Here is a 16,288-nt window from a genome sequence, read left to right on the forward strand (position 1 = left end):
TTTATTTTTCAGAATGTCCCTCAAGTTGATGCCGAGGGCTTTTGTATAAGGCCAGAAGAAAATGAGAACAATATCCTTTTGGCCGTTTACAATGCGTGTTGTTTTTACTTTGTTATTTTTGTGGTTTGTTTTGGTTTTCCTGTTCCCATTTCTTAACGCCTTTGCTCACATGCCAAAGAAAACTCCTTTTACTCGTCCAGCGATTCAGAGGACGAGGACGAACCGCGGAAGTTTCACGTGGAAATCAAGCCCGTCCAACCAAACAACGGGATGCACCAGAACCGAGCCACCATCGACGAGCTGAAGGCCTCCATTGGAAACATCATCCTCTCCCCCTCCGCCTCGGTGAGACGCCCTAACCCACTAGAGGCACTAGAGGGCGACAGCAGCATGTGCAACCTAGTGGGGCACACGCTGACAGTCTTAACCTCTTAACCCCCGCCTTAACCCAGCAGAGAGTCTCCAGTTTGGCATTACCCAAATCTAAAAGCCTCTCGAAAAAAGAAGCAACAAAAACTGGATGAAAATGCATCAAAAAAGTGACAAATACAAAGATGAAAATTAAACATAAAGTGACAAAAACAAAGGTGAAAATGTAACTAGTAGCAGCTAAAAAAGTGACAAAAGAACAACAAAAAAGTGACAAAAGAGCAACAAAAAAGTCACAAAAACGAGATGAAAACGCAAAGAAAAACAGACAAAATAAGCGATTAAAAAGCGATAAAAATGTGATGTAAACAAGATAAGAACAAGATACAAACAAAGATGAAAACATGCAAAAAAGATGACAACAATGCGAGGGAAAGGATCCGTTTAGCAGGTTTTGGCTTCAAATGAGGCACTGGCAGTTAAGACGTTAATGTTTACTCTTCATATAGTAAATATTTTATATAGTAAATGACTAATATAAGAAGATTTTTATGTAAATAAAAAACAGACATTTTGATTCATTTTTAAAACCCTACTGAAGTCAGAAGATTAGGCTTCTAGTGGACAAATCTGGAACCTAAATACCTAGAGGTTAAACTATGTCACATTGTGGAAATGTTTCCATACTTCCTTTCGAGTAGTTTTGTAAAAAGCAGCTTGAACCAATAAAAGTAAAAGCTACTGTCACTCTGTTGTTGCTGGTGTTATTGCAGGGGCTGGAGAGCTCAGTGGCGTGAAGGTTCTAGTAAATCCACACAGCCGTCTCCGACTGCACATTCACCAATGTCACGGCACCTTCCTCCAACCACACGCTCTCACTCGAATTTGTGCTGCAGTTTGAGCCCTTTCTGACCTTTTTTATTTTCATTCTGTAATCACACAGCTTCAGAATTATTGCTGATGCTTACAAGTTGCATTGTGCATGAGTTTATCATTTAAGGCCAACATTATACAGGCGACTTAATTAAATCAATGTCTCGTTTTTCGAAGGCACTGGGAATGGCACTAGTTCAACAGGGTTTGGCAATCATTTTTAAACCCACACAATTTACAGTTTACGGTTTAATTTAATTTACCTGTTGGAAAAATACAGCCGTCATTACACAACAGAATCCACGTGTTTGCCTCTTCTGTTTCCCTTTTCGTCAAACAGAAAACCTTTGTGGCAATCTCCTCTACTATACATCTGAGGTGGTGACAAATATTGCATCTGGAGTGAATTATTTGGTGTCTTTTTTTTGTGTAGTTCTCCTCCCGTTAGCCTCCCCCTCTGCAGCGCCGGGCCTTTATTGAAACAGAGATGGAAGTTGTGAGAGTGTGTGTGGCCGGGCAGAGCCGTAATTGAACCCATTTGCTGCTTAGCGCCCGTGGGACTAAACTATGGCCCTCGCAGTGCCGCGCTGCTTAAACCATTTCGCTGTGATCCTTTGTCCCGCTTGGTTTCAGTTATTTTCTGACAACACTTAAACCTTTTTCCTCCGATAAATAAATTCTTGGGTGAAACGTGCCATGTTTACATTTCGCCGGTGGCCCATAGAGGTAAATCTGGTCTTGAACTGTGTGAATGATTTATGCCTTAAGGTAAAGTAGCCGGACACAAGTGGCTTCATCTTGTTTTGTATCTCTGGAATGTGTAATGTAATCTTTACCCTTCAAGAGGAACAAGCTAAAGGCCCTGTACCTGTTTTTTTTTATTTACAAGCAATGTGACAGAGGGAGTGTATACATTTTTAATTGGTCCAAACTTATTCCCAACTTTCCAATCTCATTTCCGACTTCTCAGTTCTTCACAGGGATGTATTTACAGGCACGTTTCAGTAATACTGTAGACGACAACAGCTAGCTCCAATTCAGTCACATGTTTTATAATTAGATGCACAGGAAGTCTGCTTTTACTGAAGAACCAAATCAATTTAATTCCATGACTGTATAAAAGGTATAGGGCACATAAATATCTATTTTGACTCATGGAATATTTTCATGATCAGAACTTTTTCAACATTTCCTGCAGCGTCAGGATTAAAGCTGAACAGTGGTGGAATAAATACGCAATATTCTTACTTAAAGGCACTATACCTGATTTTTTTGTATTGCAAACAATGAAAGGGGAAGCCACTAAATTAAAACTCATTCCTAGCTTTCCTAATATATTTGTAGCATCCAAATTCTTTACAGGGACATGTTTATAGACACATTTGACAACTTGCAGGGCCACTTTTTAGGGTCACTTTCACAAAAATGCTGGAAAAATAGCCTGAAAGTTCAAAAAATGTATTAAAATGTTGATGTAAGCTGTTTGTTTGAGTTTACAATACAGTAAAGGAGGACAAAATAAATGTCATTCCATTTCTAGAAGTAAAATCAGGTATAGCTCCTTTAAGTAAACGTGCAGATACAGGACCAAAAATGTACAAAAGTAAAAGTATCCGATGCAGTTTTTACTTAGGTAAAAGTATGCACTGTAAAATGTACTTCATATGTAAAAAGTAAAAGCGTTTAAGAGTTTAATGTGCAGGATTTTTTTAATCATTTGAATCAAACCAGGTGTAAAGGAGTAAACCACTGAACCAGGTCTAAACTGGGACTAAACCACTTCATCATAGAGGGTTCACTTCGAAAATAAAATACTTTTACTTAACCCAATTTAAAAATGTAGTGGAGTAGAAAGTACAGATACAGGCTCTATAATGTAGTGAAGTAAAAGTATTCATCATAAAAGTCACTTAAAGTAGAAGTTTATCTGTACTTGTACTTGTTACTTTGTTAGTTTCCACCCCTGATGCTGAAGTTGTTGTTTTTTTTCTTTTTAAGTGTTGCTGCACAATTGTTTTAACCTGTCATTAGCTCTAACAGCAGTTTTCTGGTTTCTCGTGCAGGGTCAGATGCGGAGAAACCAGTCCAGTGAGTATTTTCTTTTCTACCCGACCTTCGTGGAGCGCTGTCAAACTCCATGTCTGTGAAAGGGCTTGACTGCCTCACTCTTCAAGTCCATTTTTCCTGGCCGGAGTTTTTTTTTTTTTTCAATAACTAAAAAAAAAATCCTCACTGCTCGTCAAAAGCAACAAATCCCCCCCAAAAGTAATGTGTTCTTTTCGAGAGTTTTGAGAGAATATTTCACAACTAGGAAGAAATGGGACTCATTACTCAAATAGATATGTTTTCATTTTACCATTTGATTTATGAAGCACAGCAATGCTCCTCTGATAGCTGTAAACTTTACTTTACACACACATAGGACACACAGGAGCCATGATAAAGATGGGCCGTGGTAAGTACGTCATTGGTCTACTCCCTGCCTTCCTCTCCATTGAAAATCATTGGCAACACTGCTCTACTCTCTTGGTTTACAAAGGGTTCACCGCTGCAGCTATACCTGACATTACAACTAACATGGCTGACACAACACAAGCTGTTTGATATCAGTTTGTATCATCATTTTGAGTTTTCTACATTTTCAGAATAACCGCTGCTTTCACTTTATAACTCTTTGGAAAGGGGCAAAATTATGTAAAGTTTCCCTTTTTTTTTCCTACCCCATTTACCAAGTGTTTCAATAAACAAAATGCACATATTTGAGTAAGATCAACAGGTGTGTACGTGTTGATCTTACTGCAAATAAATCCTCTGTGGGCCTTGTGGTTTATATAACTTCAGTTTAACTCTTTGGTCAGATTTATTTTATTTATTTGTGACTATTGTTTGCACTGACACGACCCTGTACGTCTGATTTGTTTCTCTTAGGTGATGAACTGGCAAAAAGCAAAGTGTCATCATCATGCGAGTAAGAATTGTTATTTTTCTTTCTCATACCTAATTGTCTCTTTCACCAATATTGTTTTTTTTTTATTCCTGTTTAGGCTCCTAAACAATGACCTGTTATCGCTCGACCCGTTCAGCCCAAATGTTGCTGCAGGCTCCTCTTCATCCACGTCCTCCACAACAGGTGCGTGTTGTAAGAGTTAAACGTTTAATTACTCAAACGTTGCAGCTTAACTTCAGTGCTATGGTCATTAGGAACTTAGATTTTTCTTCTTTCGTTATTATTTGATGTTTTCTTTTCTGATTTTGGTTCCCTGGATCTGTTTATCCCAATCAAGTGTACAGGGACCCCTGGCAGTACACAAGTGCTTAAAGTGCATATGACACATTAGACACATATTTTATTTAACATAGTAAAATGAGAACTAAGTAACTTATTTACCTTTAATAAATCCTTTCCGTAGTCCCTCCGGGGGTAATACAAGTGTTGATGGGATGATTGAGGGTCTTTCATCTCCCCCCTGGTGTCAGAAACAGAAAACCACACTTGCAACTTTCCCTGCTCTGAGTTGGAGGCGCAATAAATATACTAATGGAATCACAAAGAAGAAGGTAACAGGCTAAGCTACCACTTATGCAGTATTTACAGCCAAGTTTGAGTGAAAAAAAATGATCTCTATTGTATAATTGGACGTAAAATATCCCTCTTTGTCTTTACTGTCAGCGTAGTATTTACTCTCACGGACAATTAATGAGTAAAAAAACGTAACATGCTACGACACCTGCAGTGGCGTTAATGGCCTCTAGGGGCATGAGTTACTTAGTTGTTAAAAAATGTACCCAGTTTTTTTTAGTTTGACCATTTTTGTGACATTTATAGTTTCACTTCCTTATTGGACCATGACAGGAAGTGACATAGACAGAAGCAAACAATTTTAAACTAAAATGTTTAGTCAATGGCAAATGAGTCAAGCTATGAAACTTGTCAGAAACTTAAAGATTCTAATAAAAAATATTTTTCTGCCCAATGTTTCTTCATTAAAGGGACTCTACCTGATTTGAACCCTTTTAGTCAAAATGTGACGAAATGGGTATTTTTACCGTCACAGACGTTCTTCGTCAATATGTGACGAAAAAGGTAAAGCCCATTTAGTCACATATTGACTATTTGGGTTGACCATACACAACATCAACAAATCATAACACGGCGCAAACACAAACAACATACTTCCTCCAAAAAGAAAAAAATGTCAAGTATAGCTCCTTTAAAGCCACACGGCGTACAGTTTTATCCCATAAATAAAATTGAAATACAAGCTTCTTTTTTTTTGACAGATATTTTCATAATTGAAAAATAGCTCATAAATGTACAAACAATCATGAGCTTTTGCTGTGAGCGGCTCAGCTCTCCTAACTTTACTGGGAGTGGGTGCGTCTCCAGCTCGTCGCCATGGTGATGTGAGTAAAGGCAGCAGAATGTGAGATTTAAAGATGTTAGGTCCTGATCTAAATCCAGTCTTTAATTACCCACCGCAGTAAAAGCATTTTCTGTGTTGAGCGGGTCATTAGGAGCATGTTTTTTTTTCATGGCAACAGTATAGTCCAAAATGTTGCGCAGTGTGCCTTTAAATGGCTGCTTCACTGAAATAAAATGAATAATTCTTTACTTACAACAGATGTTATTCTTCTAAACAAGTCAAGCATTAAAACCTGTCATATGCACTTTAACAGGGGGTCCTCGGAATAATTACAGATTATATAAACAAGGTGAAACTGAGTAGGATTTGAATGTTATTTTGTAAGGAAAGCTATTATTATTACAACATATTATCTTTATTATTTGCCAAAAGAAATTGTCGTTCACTTTCCAAATAATTGTGAGGTCACTTGAGCTGCGAGTGCTTGGAGTATAAACGAAAGGTCTGAAAAACCTTAGACTATTAAGTGTTGAGTTTAGTGCTTCTTATGGCTTGCACATTACACCTGTGTTAAAAGAGGGTGACATTAGCACTGACCCGTTGCCTAGGCTAAGCATAATCCACAGTTAATTGGCACCTAGTTAAGGTCAGCGGGTCGGCTATAAAACCCACCAGCACGTATGTTGTCAAACAGTCTCTCATTACTGTCGAAGGTCACAGCTTAAAAGTCAAAAGAGCATCAGCGAGTGCCCACACTGAAGAGAATTAGGCCTGTGCTTTTAGCCGCTTTAATCTCCCTACATTGTATTACCAGCTTCACCTGCACACATGACACCGAACCATGAGCTGCTAGTCTTAAATAATGTACTGATTTGATGTTACTTTATGTGTATTTATTTACGTTTATTTTGGCTTTTTGTCAGATTTAGCCTCTCTTTTCTTCCCAAATCCTTCGTCTCCAACATTTGTGGTAAATGAGTGCGATGATGTTTTTCTTGCCGAAACACCAGGTAAAATATGGCTTTGGAAGTCGTCCGTGCTGATGAACTGCTTGGTCATTTTATCCCTTCAGTTTAGGGCTAATGTGTGGCTTTATGTGAGCATGTCTTAACAAAGTTCATGTATTGCTTGACTCCATAATGTCAGACCGAGTGAAAAGTTGAATCAAACAATAAACAAATTCAGGTTTCATCCAGGCACACCGTGAGGCGTTCATCAAAGACTTTCACACATGATTTATGCAAGAAAACCCAGACTTTAGCATGCGTGAATGTGGCTCATGTTACATCTCTTTATGACATGTAATACAATTGTAGGTTTGTATAATACATTTCCATATTATTACAATACAGGGAGACTGAATTACAATGTCTGCTGCGTATGTGCTGTTTGTGATAAAGCTTTACTTATATAAAAACTTATGCTATAGGATTGTTTCACAGAATATTCACTAACTAACCCAGCAGTATGACAGTTTAACCTCTTAACCCCCACCTGAACCGACCACATTTTTGCCTGTTTGGCTTTACCCAAATCTAAAAGCTTCCTGGCAAAAAAAAGCAATGAAATACTGACAAAACGAAGCAAAAAAAGTGACAGAAGAGTGACGGCAACGCAGATACCATGACCAACTTTATTTATAACGCACTCTAAAAACTTTACAGTTGGCCAAAGTGCCGTGCACACATCTAAAAACAATGGAGGGGTGAATAAACAGACTTAACACAGGATGCAAAGTCCGGTAAATACGTCAACTACAACAATAAAAGTCAAAGACAAATCAAGTAATACAAACAACATACTGTAAGAAAACTGAAACATACAAGGGAAATGATCAGCTTAGATTATTTTTTGTAGCTTTCAGTGGGGTGTGTTAAACTGGCCTATAAGCTACAAGCTCCAGCCAAGAAGCTTTTAGATTTGGGTGAGACTGAACTAGACAAAATGTGCTCTGTGAAGGTGGGGGGTAAGAGGTTAAAGGAGCTATACCTGATTGTTCAAAGAACTCACTCTAATTTCAAATAGCTGTTTTCTGGTCCAAACTCATCTCAAACTTTCCTAATGCATTTACAACATCAGCATTTGTCACAGGGACTGAGTTTAAACCAGGTTTCACAACTTTCAGGAGGAAAACTGTCACTTCACTGTAAAAAATGCCTACTAGTCTGACATTTTATGACTGTTTAAGGCTTTAAAACCAGTATTTTTTGGACAAATGTCTGCTTTTACCATTAGTAATGGACAAAACAAATTTTATTCCAATAACCGTAATTTAAAAAATCAATGATAGCTCCTTTAAAGGAAAGTTCTACCTTAAATATCTGCTCTGTATTCTACCTACAATGACATGAACCGTTCCTCATTAGTGAAACTATGACTATCATATGTAATGTTGGTCTGCTTGACTCTGTTGTGCATCTGTCGCGTCCCATCATCAACTCTGCGCCCCTCTCAGCGGACACTACGCTGCAACACAAGTGCTCCTCGTCACTGGCGAAGATCCCGCCGTCCAAAGATGTCGCCTCCGTCTCATCCTCCACTACCTCTCCCTGGGATTCGCCGGAAGAGCCTGTCCAAGCACTCAAACCTGCGCCTGTCCGAGCCCACAGCGCTCCCATAACCCTGCCTGCAGACGACCCCATCACGAGCCCGGTCGCCCACAGCCCGCCAAAGAGCGTGGACGCCTTTTCCACCGTGTGCTGGTCCCAAAGCCAGTGGATTGCCTTCAATGACAGCTTTGCTCCGGTTCGACACCAAAGCTCCGGACCCCCGCTGAAGGAGCCCCCGCGCCCCTTCCCCAGCTCTGGCAGGTCAAGCCGTTTCCTGTCAGATGAGGCGTCTGAAGCCAAAGTGTTGGCCGGTCCGAACGACTGCCTCAACTGTTTCTCAGACGTCTTCTGTGGCGTCAGTGATAAACCAGCAGCTTCAGCAAACATGACATTTAATGGTAACTTTGCATCGTGAGGCAGGAAAGTTGCCTAAAGTGGAATGTTTATATTGAGTTTAATCCGGCCTGTTTGATGTTGAGTTCAGTTGTTCAGTTTCAGTTCGGTGTTTTACGGTTTGTTTTTTGTTGTTGTTGTTTGTTTGTTTCTTGGTACATTTTTTTTTGCATCCCAGCCTTTGAGACTGAATGTTTATAGATCATTTTGATGTGTGTTGCATGTTTTCTAAAAGCCTGGTTTGTGGCTCATATGTTATTTGTTTCCTTGTTGATCATACATTTCTTATGCTTTTTGTTTTGTTTTGTTTTTTGTTTTTTACAGTGCCCCCACCCAACCGACCCACCACCCCTCTGATACCTGGAGCTCTGATGCCTCCGCCTCGGCCGTCCTCCAGACCCAAGCTCCCCACAGGAAAGCTCACGGGCATTAATGAAATTGTGCGTTGACGTGCAGTCAGTAAACTTTATGGATCCTAAAGAAAGGATTAGGGCCAAAAAAGTAATGTACAGTATTCATGATCAGATTTACCATTTATTTCTTCTGAATACTCTAATGTTAACTGCTCAACTAAAACAAAGCTTTATCTAGACTTGTATAATTATTTGATGTTGATTTGATTGTAATTTTACTTTCCTAGTACAGATGTTTACAGAGACTAATTGAAATCGTCTAAACTGTTAGGTCCGACCGTTCAGTCCACCTAAGATCAACGCCAGCCCGCCTCCCCCTGCACCCCTGGCCCGGGCGGAGAGTTCATCCTCCTTGTCTTCGAATGCGTCGTTCAGTGCAGGAAACACTCCGACTGTCGGTGAGTTCCTGGTCTAGATACTCTAAGGGTCATGTTCTCATCCCAGTCCTCTTTTTTTCTCTTTTCATTTGATTAATTTGCTAGATTAGACTATTCTGCTGCATTTGCCTGGTTCGAAATTCTCACTGCTCATTTGTGTTCTGTTATCTCCTTTTGCCCCTTTGTCATTGCGGTCATTTATTCTTTATTCCGTATTCTTCCTCTACTCTTTTGTTCTATATGATTACAGCTGTAGTTCTAACTATCTCCACATGAACCTGCACTGTAGAGATGTTTGTTTTTCACTGCAGTAATACTTCTGAAATACACGCCTGCATTATCAAATCTGTAGTCCTGAAGTAAAGTATAAAGTTGCCATGACACGACAAAATCTAATAGTTCTCCTTTTTCAGGAACATCACGTGGCCCCAGTCCTGTGACGCTGGGATCCCTAGATGCTTTGCCCATCGCCGTAGCCTTCACTGAGACGGTTAATGCGTACTTCAAAGGCGCTGATCCTTCCAAGTGAGTCTCTCAGAACCTGCAAACATGAACCGGGGAAACTGCAGACAAACATCCTCAAGCCCTTTTGTGCCACGTGGTTTAACAACCAAGTACAGATGATGGATTAGGAACTGTCTACAATGAAAACATTCATATTAACCTCTTAACTCCCGCCTTAACATTTTCTCCTTTTCGGCTTTACCCAAATCTAAAAGCTTCTCGACTGGAGCTCACAGCCTATAGGCCAGTGTGACGCCTCATTTGAAAGCGAAGACCTACGAAACTGATCTAAGATTTTTTGTCCCTTTTTTATGGTGTTTTTGTCACTTGTTTTGTTGCATTTCTTTGCATTTTCATCACTTTTTTGTCCCTGTTTTATTGCGTTTTTGTCGTCCTGTTGATCTTTTTTTGCCTGCGTTTCCATCCTCATTCACTATTTTTGCTTTTTTTCGAGAAGCTTTTAGATTTGTGTAAAGGCGGAGGTTAAGAGGGGCCTGATTTACTAAGCATTAAGCAAAACAGATCTCATTCATATTTCATATTTCAGGCTCTAATAAAATACTAAATAATGATGAATCAGGTGCAACATTCATAAAATATCATTTATTTATTTACAAAGCATGACAATTTATATCATACAATTTATATCATGCAGTTTGTTGATATTAAGGTCCGCTTTGTAAAAAGGGAACCCCCAGAAGCGCAATGACCCACTGTTAAAATATACAACCAAAGTGCAGAAGCAAAGAAAGAAGAATTACAACCCACCAACAGGATCACATCACAGAGGGAGCCTGTTAAAGTTCCCATCCTGTCTCTACACATCATAATATTCAAAATCAGATTTACATAGTTTGTACATCATGAGATATTCCATGCATTCAGGGGCCAATGAGTTCACAGAGTCTAGAATTTAATTTCTGTACCACGTTATACATAATACAAGCATTGTGAAATCTGTTGCTCAATGAGCTTCAGAAGGGTGAAGCCATAAAAAAGAGGATCTGAGGGAGAGTTAAAGTTTGCCCATGATATAAAACGCATAACCTTCTTCTGAAGAATCTTCAAGATGAGTAGGATGCGATATGTGGTTCAAACAGAGACCGATACAGAGATAGGAGAGCATCGAGATGAGGATAGTGCCTCACCTTAGAGAATAAACATATTTAGATAATTTATTCATTAGATATTCAATGTGCTTTTTTAAATTTCAGTATCCATCTCTGTATACTTAAAGGAATTTAGTGCTGTCGACTCTCTCAATTGTTCTACCATTTATTTCAATCTGTATCTAATCAATATTTTTATGGGTTCTATTGAACGAAGTACAATAAAGTTTGTTTTCATCATGTGCTAGTTTTAAGTAGTAGCATTTTTGCACCTGGCGTAGTAAATCAGGGCCTGAATGTTTTGAAAGTTTCAAACCTACAGTCCCACTGCATACGCTGTTAAACGGTTAGTTAGCACAGTTGCACGTCCCCATTTCACGCTGCACATGTGTGACATGTTTTCCTTTCGTCTGACACCATTCTTTCAGTGTGGATAACATACATGGGGCAGATTATAGTGCGAGGCAGAGAAAACATACAGCCTTTTATTAGTTAACTGCTGCTAAATTGCCGCAGTGAAAAAGGCTTATTTTTTCAGGGATTAGCAAATGGAACATTTCAGAACCAATGCAGTATAGACGCTGTAGGATGTCACCACAGCAAAAGCTCAATCTGAAAGTCTCACACAAGCTCAACTGCACTTATTGTTTTAACTGTGAGACTCTGATTATTTGTGAATAAAAACACCGCATTTGTACAGCTGTTTTGTTCTTGAAATGTGAAATGATTGTCATTATATCCGACAGGTGCATAGTGAAGATAACTGGAGACATGACACTGTCGTTCCCCATGGGCATTATCAAGGTTTTTACAACAAACCCATCCCCAGCCATTCTCACCTTCAAACTGAAGAACACCAGCCGGCTTGAGCAGATCCTCCCAAACCAGCAGTTGCTCTACAGGTGAGCGCTTCTCTCTGGAGCTTCTGGCCTGTGTTGAGCCCTGTTTCGGCAGTGTGTAAGTGAAAGCGAGATGTCTGCGAGAGCGCTGAGGGATTGTAGACCGTCAGCGGGAGGAAATTTAATTAGTAATCTGACATAAACCTATCATTAAACTGTCAGGCAAATATTTTCCACCACACGCTAACGACCAGGCTCTCGACAGTCCATGCCTCATCTGAACAACTTTACACTCCTAAATAACACTGAGCCCCAAACCATTCAACGCATAATTATGTCTCGCTAATTTGATGTCAAAAATCGTGTTGTTTACCATTCACCATTTTCAATTCCAACTGGAGCGCTTAGCTTTTTTACTAGGTTAGTTGTTTTTTTAAGACCATTCTCCATAAACAAGGCATAGTTCTCTTCCAAGGGTGTAAGTGTAAACAACGCGGAGCCTTTTTACGCACGCTGAAAAGTTTGTTTATGTTTTGCCTTCAGTGATTCTTCTCAAAGCAACTCGGATTGCAAGGACTATTGTTTCCACATGCAAGCGCTAATGTCCTATCTCAGGAAAGTCTCAGAGCAGAACCCCTCGGCGTCCTATTTCAACGTTGACATACTGAAATACCAGGTCAGTAAAGGTCGCGGTTCTGTTCCAAACTCCTACAGATTTGATTCAACTCCAAATGGGTCTGGTTTTCTAGGTGCTTACTGATGGGATCCTCTCCACTCCCCTCAACCTCGCGGTGTACTGGAAGTGCACACCGAGCACCACCGACCTGAGGTTGGACTATCGCTACAACCCAGACTCTATGGCTTCCGCAGGCCCGCTGACCAACGTCCAGATACTAGTGCCTGTGGATGGAGGGGTGACGAGCATGCAGTCACTCCCCAACTCTGTCTGGTGTGGAAAGACACAGACTCAAACCTAGAGTCTACACTTAGCTAGTTTATCATCATAAGTCACTAAAACATGTTTTTTTTTTTTTTTTACGAAGGAATTCTGAGCAGAATAAGTGTTTGTGGAAGCTGAACGACATCTCCGACAAGGTTGATAATGACGGTAAGGATTCATAGTCATTTGAAAGAAGGTTTCCCTAATGTTTTGTTTTGCTTCTGGTAGAGTGAATCCATTTTGGCCCCTTGTCTGCAGAGATTTGTGAAAATAAATGAGAGTTGCATGTGGACTGAAGATCCTTTCCGTAGTCCCTCTGGGGGTAATACAAGTGTTAATGGGATGATCGGGGGGTCTTTCATCTCCCCTTGGTGTCTCAGGCCAGAAGATCACCCTTGCAGCTTTCCCTGCACCCAACCGGAAGCCCCAATACACACTAATGGAATCACGAAGAAGAAGCTAACAGGCTAACGGGCTAAGCTAACTGCGGGCTAGCGCCACTTTAGCAGTGTTTACAGACAAGTTTGAGTGAAAAAAATATCTCCATTGTGTAATTGGGTTGTGGCACAATGTACACTGTCCCTCACTCCCTTTGTCTTTTCTGTCAGCGTAGTATTTACTCTCACGGACAATTAATGAGTAAAAAAAAACGCTACATGCTACGACACCTGCAGTGGCACTTATGGCCTCTAGGAGCATGAGTTACTTGGTTCTGCGAAGAAAGTTGGGAAGGAGTTGTGACCGCCATGAATCATTTTTAACTAAAATATCAGCATGTGTCAAAGTTTAAATACAGGAATAACTGTTCACCAATTGTGCTCTTTTTGCTAGTGTCGAGTGGCTTGACATGGCCACTGTGGTTATTAGTGGATCCTTGAAAACTATTTGTGGACCTTACTGCCGCTTGGTTACATTTGGTTTGTGTCACTTCTGTGGGAGTGGAATGTCATCTCTGATCTCACTGGAAGTTTTCTTATCAAATAGAAGCCGCTGATATTACTAACTGTACAATAATGTCAATTTCGTTAATGTGTCCTAAATCAGATCTAGGTACAAATGTCTACACTCAACGGGCAAAAAGCGCCAGGTGGGAGTAAAATGGTCCAATATCATGCAGCAGGGCTTTCTATTGTCTTAAATATTACATAATCATTTCAACACAGGACATTTTGATGCCTTTAGTATTTTTAACAATTTGTCAAAACAAGACTTTTAAAAGATACTGAATAAAGCAAGGCTAAAACTGCACATTTTTAAGTTTCAATGAACAGTGTGTCAACTCATATTGCAATAAAGATGATTTGACAAAGTGCAGCCGTAGTTTGTGGCCAAAACACAAATCTGCCCGTGTTTTGTTTTTGGCTTTGTGTTAAAGACAAGTTCTGTATCGAATCATAACGAGAATCACTGTAAGCTGGAATTCAAATTATTTCTGTAGAGATATTCAGGGTGATGATCAGGATTTATTTGTGCTTGACCAAAGGTTCTGGATCGCTAAGGGCCAAGTTTGAGCTCTCAAATGGCCCGTCGACCCCCTCCACTCTGGCGGTGCAGTTTATGAACGAAGGGAGCACGCTGTCGGGAGTGGACATGGAGCTGCAGGGCTCGGGTTACAGACTGTCTCTTAGTAAGAAGAGATTTGCAACAGGTTGGTTGGATTTTTCCTAAAGTGTGTGTCTTTTTTTAATTTTTTTATACAAACTCTGTATTTGTATCTGTGTTTGTAGGGCGTTACATGGCAGATTGCTGAGGGGACTGTTCTGGTCGTATGAATCCATCCCAGCTCAGGAGAACTTTGCCTTGGAAGTGGGAGTCTCACTACAATGAAGCAGCACTGAGTAATGAACACTGTGTAAGAGACAAAAGAAAAGAAAATAATTAGGAAAGTGTTGAAATGAAGTATAATGAGCTGTTTGATCAATACACCTTTGTATAGAAACTGATTATGAATTAGATATACATCTAATGTGCACTAACAATCCTTACTTAACAATGCCGCATGAAAGAAAACAGTTTTTGTCTCTGATTCTAACTGTAAATGTCAAATCCAAAACTTGACCTTCTCAAATATTTTTTCACTAATATGTCTTTCTCTTTATGGCACAATATCAATTAATGCTGTTTTCACTAATGCAAAAAATCTGACCTCAGTGCCTGATACTGTGTTACTGTGGATCAAAATCAAGGTGTTTGGCTCAGAGTTGGGTTTCCAGATTTTAAGCTACATTTCTCTGTGGTAAGATGTGATTTCCTGATTGCCGTTAATGGGACCGGTGCAGTGATTGGTCTGGTTAAATTATCCATTACATTTGTCTCACAGTAAAAAAAATCAAGGGATTTTACTCTTGCTTTTTGCCATGTTTTTGGCACCGGGTGCCCCAATATGTTAGATGTGCCTGAATCAGCCTTTGTCTAGTGGTTTTCTAATGAGGCCAACGCCAAACATTGTGCCAGTTATGTTTTTACTTCTTTATCGGATACTGAAGGGAAAATGCCTCAACTTTACTTCTACAACAGTCTTCCAAAAGTGAAAGAATCCTGTTGCCTCTTGAAGCTGTTTTGATTGTTCTCCTTTTTTATAACATGGTCCAGCTCAAGTGCACAGCAGATGTGTGCAGCCGTAGCACCAAATACATTAATAAATGCCTTATCACTAATGCAGGCCATTGGCTAATCCAATGTTGTAGGTGTGGGTACCGTCAGAAGATGCTGGAGGAAAGCACATTCTAATAACAAAAAGCACAAGCACCAAACTGTTGGTGTGGTGATACTTTCTGTTGGGCTTCAGGGTTTGTAATTACACTTAATCATTGCTTTGACCTTTGTGTCTGCAGGACGTCCAGTGGTTTGAGTAGCAACACTTTAAGCAGGACACAAAGGTGGTTATTGGCAGTTAAGACATTGTTCATACAGCTGTGCCTGGTTGCAGCACTAAATGTAAATCAGCCATAATTTGAAAAGTGAACTTAAGTTTATATCAAATCATCCGAGATTTGAACAATAGAGTGATTTGCTTGGTTGAGAAAAAAAAAATTATAGCAAGCTGGTTCTTGCTATCTCTCTTGATTTAAATTCACAAAGCTTCTTCTCACTTTCACAATAATGTTTTTCTTAACTTTCTTGTAACAAACCAAATTTATTGGAGATAAAACAATGTGTAAATGATTGTCAAAATGTACATTTTTACCAATATCTTTGCCACTGTGTCTTTATGATTTTTGCATTGTGTCTGTATTAAATGTGTAATATATAACTATATGCAAATATATATATATAAAAAATACAAATTCAAAGTGTCTTGCCATTTATTTGTTTACAATGTGTGTGTTTCATTCACAGTAGGTGTGTGAAGATAAACATCAAGGTTTACTGAAAAAACGCTGCATTATTTTAATCCTCAGATCCTTCTCCATATTTCAAAGACCAAGGTACATAAAAGCCAATGCCCAACCTGACAAACTGTCTCATAATTGCATTCATGTACTGCTTAGACTAAAAAGGACAATGCAAACTACAATTACTACAACTATGCTCCGCTCTACAGCTGTAACCACTCAC

General features: G+C 39.6%; 1 protein-coding gene across 1 annotated transcript in view; it reads left to right on the plus strand.

Annotated features, from left to right (window-relative positions):
* fcho2 (FCH and mu domain containing endocytic adaptor 2) overlaps window positions 1–15,898 on the plus strand; it is a 29,390-nt gene extending 13,492 nt beyond the window's left edge. Inside the window, exons 13-29 of the mRNA XM_079552287.1 lie at window positions 13–123; window positions 166–345; window positions 3,306–3,330; window positions 3,665–3,697; window positions 4,171–4,210; window positions 4,287–4,372; window positions 6,530–6,616; window positions 8,062–8,553; window positions 8,873–8,988; window positions 9,233–9,359; window positions 9,752–9,863; window positions 11,698–11,853; window positions 12,334–12,466; window positions 12,540–12,739; window positions 12,834–12,898; window positions 14,214–14,378; window positions 14,458–15,898. Coding sequence (XP_079408413.1) covers window positions 13–123; window positions 166–345; window positions 3,306–3,330; window positions 3,665–3,697; window positions 4,171–4,210; window positions 4,287–4,372; window positions 6,530–6,616; window positions 8,062–8,553; window positions 8,873–8,988; window positions 9,233–9,359; window positions 9,752–9,863; window positions 11,698–11,853; window positions 12,334–12,466; window positions 12,540–12,739; window positions 12,834–12,898; window positions 14,214–14,378; window positions 14,458–14,480 — 2,151 coding nt within the window. The 3' untranslated portion in view covers window positions 14,481–15,898. The remainder of the gene's footprint in view (window positions 1–12; window positions 124–165; window positions 346–3,305; window positions 3,331–3,664; window positions 3,698–4,170; window positions 4,211–4,286; window positions 4,373–6,529; window positions 6,617–8,061; window positions 8,554–8,872; window positions 8,989–9,232; window positions 9,360–9,751; window positions 9,864–11,697; window positions 11,854–12,333; window positions 12,467–12,539; window positions 12,740–12,833; window positions 12,899–14,213; window positions 14,379–14,457) is intronic.
* Window positions 15,899–16,288: the final 390 nt, after the last annotated feature.

Source organism: Gobius niger, assembly GCF_951799975.1.
Source record: "Gobius niger genome assembly, chromosome: 2".
NCBI classification, from domain to species: Eukaryota; Metazoa; Chordata; class Actinopteri; order Gobiiformes; family Gobiidae; genus Gobius; species Gobius niger.